Genomic DNA, 4983 nt, shown 5'->3' with positions numbered 1-4983 from the left:
CATCTCCTTGATTGACTGCCTGAAGGCTGTAGGAAAGCAGCTACACCATTGGACCAGCAGAGGATTGTCAAGCCAATCAGACATTGATGAGGCACATTTTTATGTTACCGCCCCTGGACCCCTAGACCTTGGGGGCGTAACACAAGTACTTTGTGTTGGTCGACCACATAAAATCCCAAGAACAAGCTTTGGAGTTTTTTGTTGTAATTTGACAATTTATGAAATAGTTTAATTGATATGGAAACTTTTTCAAGAAACTGTATTTGAAGAAAATAGTGACCAAGTGCATAGAAAGAACAGTAGATGAGCAAAATGAAACCCGTAAACCTGGAATTCCGTAATCACAATGTTTGATGTCTTGAATAATTAAACTGAATTAATCGACCGCACCTAACATTGAAAAGAAATGATTACAATTGCAGATCCTGTTCGTAAAAGTGCAAACTCTATTGTAGCTTTCGAACAATCTGACATCTCAAAGTACAAAAATAGGTAGAGTAAGTGTTAAAATTAAGGCATGTGAAGAGAAATAATAAATTATTAGCAGCCAACTGTGTTTTATTAATCACTGTCATCTATACAAATATATAGGTAAACGTGACTACATTTTGCCCAGCTAAGCGCTTTTCCTCACATATACACACAAAAAAAATGTTAAAACAAGAACAAAATAAAAGTCTAGTAACTTCAACATCTGAGATATTTGTATAGGGCGCCATTCCTCAGAGTTTCCATGTAGGATGTTTGAACTGTATATTGTGCTGTGTTGCCCATTTGGCATAGATGGCCTTCTCAGTGATGAAGCGGTGTCCCCCACGCTGTGTGGACTCGTGGTATTTATACATCCTGCACTCACTGAGCCTCTTTTGCTCGTAGTAATGGTAAGGAACATCGCTGTGATTGGCTCGGCTGTGAGGACGAGAAAAACTCAACATTCAGGTCGGAGTTTACTGTAGAGACATGATACAGAGCTGAAAAACGTAAAAATCCAACCTTTAATTTGAACACATTTTTGTAGTGGAAAGAAGGACATCAATTAAGAAAATCAATGGTTCCACTTCAACATTACTTTTATCATACTTCAACACGGTTATTTTAATTAGGAATGCATATTATTATGTTTTTTTCAGATACAAATATCTTATTGGGATCCCAGGAAAACATAATGTTCTGAATCATATGACATGGAAGAAAAAGATAGTGTTACTCACTTAAAATACAAGAACAGAGTCACAGTAATGCCTATTAATGCATATTGGTGTTTAAAAAAACAACTCAAAAAATAACTATTCAATATTATGCTTGCTATTTTAAACGAGTGCATAGAATAGCATATCTTTTGTATCTTTCCAATATATTAGAAATACTCTAAAAGTACAAAATGTTTAAATTTTATTTTTCTATTTGTTACATTTAGTATTTTTATTCCATTTTAAGCACAGAAAATAATGCCATCAATAGAACATGACAGGCATATTTAGTCATGTAGCATTATTTGAATGGAAGAAAATGTATAATAATCAGCTTCCCTGTTGGTTCCCACTGCTCAGAAGAGAGTCTTAATATCTACAACTTAACACAGGTAACACAGGACAGGGCTAAGGGCAGGGATAGCATAATGAAAAGGGGGTTAGCTTAGTCTCCATAACAACCATTTTTAAGGCTTTTGTATGCATCTTAAACAGGCCAATCATTATCGGAGGATGCTGAACATGAAAATTATAGAGCCTACCTACAAATATCACCTGCAGTACTTTACCTGCAGTACTTGTCATCAATCATTCCATAGACAGTGATCCTGTCACACATTTCCATAGCAAGAATCATCGTAAAAAATCCAGTGCTGAGAAACGCTCCAGTTTTCATTCTAAAGAAAAGAAATAAAGCCAAGAAAGCCATTGAAAGTTGGCATACTGACTGAATACGGTATCAGTAACATTGAAGCTAAGCTTGTGATATGTTTGACTTTTACAAAAGACAAACACGCAATTTTTAACTTTAGCTGAATTAAAATTGTCCTAAACTTTCTCCTGAATAACCTGTGGGTGGTTACAAAAAGATAGCCCCTAAATGAAATATTCTATTATTGCTGCTTTGTAATAGTATTTAAATAGTAATAGCAATGTCAGCTAGACATTTGTGTGGTCACTGGAGTTTCCAGTGAACTTTTGTTGGTGAATTCTTGGCTGAGCTGTGTCCATAATGGCAACAGTGGGGAAGCCTGAATGGAAGAACACATCGAATGGGATGTCCTCATCACATATAAAGAAATATGTACTAGATATTCAAATCTTTTTCAAAGCGTCCAGTGGGACAATAGGTTGGCATGTGGTACTTGTTAGAAAGTGGCCTACAAAGCAATGCCGAGGTTGTGAATTTAAACCTCGCCTGGAGCAGCTGTTTTTGAAAAGGAGAAAAAAACATGTAGAGTTAACACCAGATGATAAGGTATCCCTAATATCCTTAGAATGATAGGCTTTCTAGGAATCTGACAATCAGACTGGTCTCACAAAAGAGGTCAGACCAAGAGTGATTCACAGATCTAAATGAAGGAAAACCTAATGTACTGGTTTCCCTTCCAGAGCAAGATGACAAAGAAACCCTCTAAGTCTTTTCTGTTTTTGGCTTATTGCTGAGCTCTGTCTCTAATGGCAATAGTTAGGAAGTAACACAAAAACTGGTGAATGGGATGAGGAATGCCTTGTCACATAAACGGATATCTTTTAGATACCTAAAGTGTTTTCACAGGCTCCAGTGGCGCAATCGGTCAGCGCGCGGTACTTATACGACAGTAACCTGCTAAGTGATGCCAAGGTTGTGAGTTCAAGCCTCACCTGGAGCAGATGTTTTTCAAAAGGATAAAGAAAAATTATGAATCATTCATCAAAATCTGAAAGGGAGCATAGAAGTAACATGTCATTAGGTTTAGTTAGCTGAAATTCACACATGCAGATTATCATCATAAAGTGATGCAGACTTTTCTGGCGTTGTAGAGATAAGTGTGCTATTTTGCAATAATCAGTGATCATATTGTTACCCCAAGTGCTCACAGAAGCAACTTGTTAATAAGATGGGTGACAGTGGCTCTGTGGGTAGGGTAGTTGTCTTGTGATCGGAAGGTTGAAGGTTCAATTCCAGCTTCCTTCTGCTACGTGTTGATGTGCCCTTGGCCAAGGCGCTTAACCGTAAACTGCCTACCGATCTGAGTGTCAATGTGACTCTAGTGTAAAGCGCTTTGAGTGGTCAAAGTGATTGGAAAAAGCACTATACTCAGTCAATTTAACAAAGGATTCTAAAGAGTGAGTGCTGGCATCCCTGAAGAAAATTCTAAATCTCATAATCAATTTTCTTTTAGTCTTGATTTGCCCATGGCAATAGCTGGTCATATCTGAACCATATTCACAGGCTCCAGTGGTGCAATCGGTCAGCGTGCAGTACTTATAAGATAGTAACCTGCAAAGCAATGCTGAGGTTGTGAGTTCAAACCTCACCTGGAGCAGATGTTTTGAAAAGGAGAAGAAACATGTATACCCTAAGTAGAGTTAACACCGGATGGCAGGATATCCCCCAATATCTTTGGAACTATAGGCTTTCTAGGAATCTGACAAATGGTGGTTTTCCATTGCAGACTGGTCTCACAGAAGAGGTCAGATTAGCACATTTAAATGACGGAAAGCCTAATTTACTGGTGTACCTTCCAGTTACCTAAACTATTTTCACTGACTCCAGTGGCGCAATTGGTCAGGGTGTGGTACTTATAAGACAGTAAACAGCAAAGCGATGCTGAGGTTGTGAGTACAAACCTCATCTGGAGCAGATATTAAAAAATTGTTATTAATTTATTCACAGCTTGGTATGCTGCTTTGTAGTTATAATCAGTGGTCACATTGTTAGCTCAAGTGCTCACAGAAGCAGCTTATTTATAACAAAGGTTTTTAAAAAGTGATGGGATCCCTGGAGTTGAAAAAACAAAAAATCTGAGTTCAACCTGAAGTAAAGAAAATTCTACATTTTTCCATAGAATTAGCTGGTGAAAGAGGCAAATTTTAGATATCTAAATCATCTAAAAAGGCTCCAGTGGTGCAATCAGCCAGCGCACAGTACTTATAAGACAGTAACATGCAAAGTGATGCTGAGGTTGTGAGTTCAAACCTCACCTGGAGCAGGTTTTTTTTCTAAACAAAACTTATTTAATCATTCATCAAGCTCTAAAATTGAATGTTGAGCATAGAACTAAGTAACACATTATCATCACAAAGAGATGCAGGAATCTGACAAATGATAGTCTTCTATTGCAGACTGGTCTCATAGAACAGTGATTTAGACTTCTAAATGAAGGAAAACCTAATTTACTGGTGTGCCTTCCAGAGCAAGACGACTAGGAAACCCTCTAGGAGCTTGCGAGTGAGTTTCTATCAGCAAATTGTTGGCTCTTTGGCACATTGCTGAGCTGTGTCCCTAATGGCAATAGTTGTGAAGTCCTGAAGGAAAAAAAAAGATGAAAGGGATAAGGAAGGCCCTCTCACATAAACAGATATCTTTTAGATAGCTCAGCTGCTTTTCCAGGCTCCAGTGGCGCAATCGGTCAGCGCGCGGTACTTATAAGACAGTCACCTGTGAAGTGATGCCGAGGTTGTGAGTTCAAGCCTCACCTGGAGCAGATATCTTTCTCAAAAGTAGAAGATTTACTAATAATTGATCCAATGTTTGGCATAGAAATAAATTGTTTGAGTTCAACCTGAAGTAAAGAAAATTATAGATCTCAATTGTTTTAGTCTAGATTTGTCCATGGCTGGTCAAAGAGGCCATGTTTTCAGGCTCCAGTGGCACAATCAGTCAGCACACAGTACTTATAAGACAGTCACCTGCAAAGTGATGCCAAGGTTGTGAGTTCAAGTCTCACCTGGAGCAGATATTTTTCAAAACAAAATCATTAACCATTATATGAAGTAAATTGTCATTAGGTCAAGTTTGCTGAAATTC

At 37.9% G+C, this 4983-nt stretch overlaps 1 protein-coding gene and 3 non-coding genes across 4 annotated transcripts in view; 3 read left to right on the top strand and 1 right to left on the bottom strand.

Moving 5' to 3' along the window:
* Positions 1–535: 535 nt before the first annotated feature.
* Positions 536–4983, bottom strand: part of st6galnac4 (ST6 (alpha-N-acetyl-neuraminyl-2,3-beta-galactosyl-1,3)-N-acetylgalactosaminide alpha-2,6-sialyltransferase 4) — a 7889-nt gene continuing 3441 nt past the window's right edge. Inside the window, exons 3-4 of the mRNA XM_007571560.2 lie at positions 1760–1867; positions 536–909 (exon numbers count right to left, since the gene is read on the bottom strand). Coding sequence (XP_007571622.1) covers positions 723–909; positions 1760–1867 — 295 coding nt within the window. The 3' untranslated portion in view covers positions 536–722. The remainder of the gene's footprint in view (positions 910–1759; positions 1868–4983) is intronic.
* trnai-uau (transfer RNA isoleucine (anticodon UAU)) lies at positions 2749–2842 on the top strand. Its single transcript has 2 exons — positions 2749–2786; positions 2807–2842. It is a non-coding gene; the product is annotated as a tRNA-Ile (tRNA).
* On the top strand, positions 3406–3499 carry trnai-uau (transfer RNA isoleucine (anticodon UAU)). Its single transcript has 2 exons — positions 3406–3443; positions 3464–3499. It is a non-coding gene; the product is annotated as a tRNA-Ile (tRNA).
* On the top strand, positions 4567–4660 carry trnai-uau (transfer RNA isoleucine (anticodon UAU)). Its single transcript has 2 exons — positions 4567–4604; positions 4625–4660. It is a non-coding gene; the product is annotated as a tRNA-Ile (tRNA).

The sequence above is a fragment of the Poecilia formosa genome, unplaced genomic scaffold, assembly GCF_000485575.1.
Source record: "Poecilia formosa unplaced genomic scaffold, Poecilia_formosa-5.1.2 Scaffold282, whole genome shotgun sequence".
Lineage (NCBI taxonomy): Eukaryota > Metazoa > Chordata > Actinopteri > Cyprinodontiformes > Poeciliidae > Poecilia > Poecilia formosa.
This window is presented reverse-complemented; position numbering and strand designations above follow the sequence as displayed.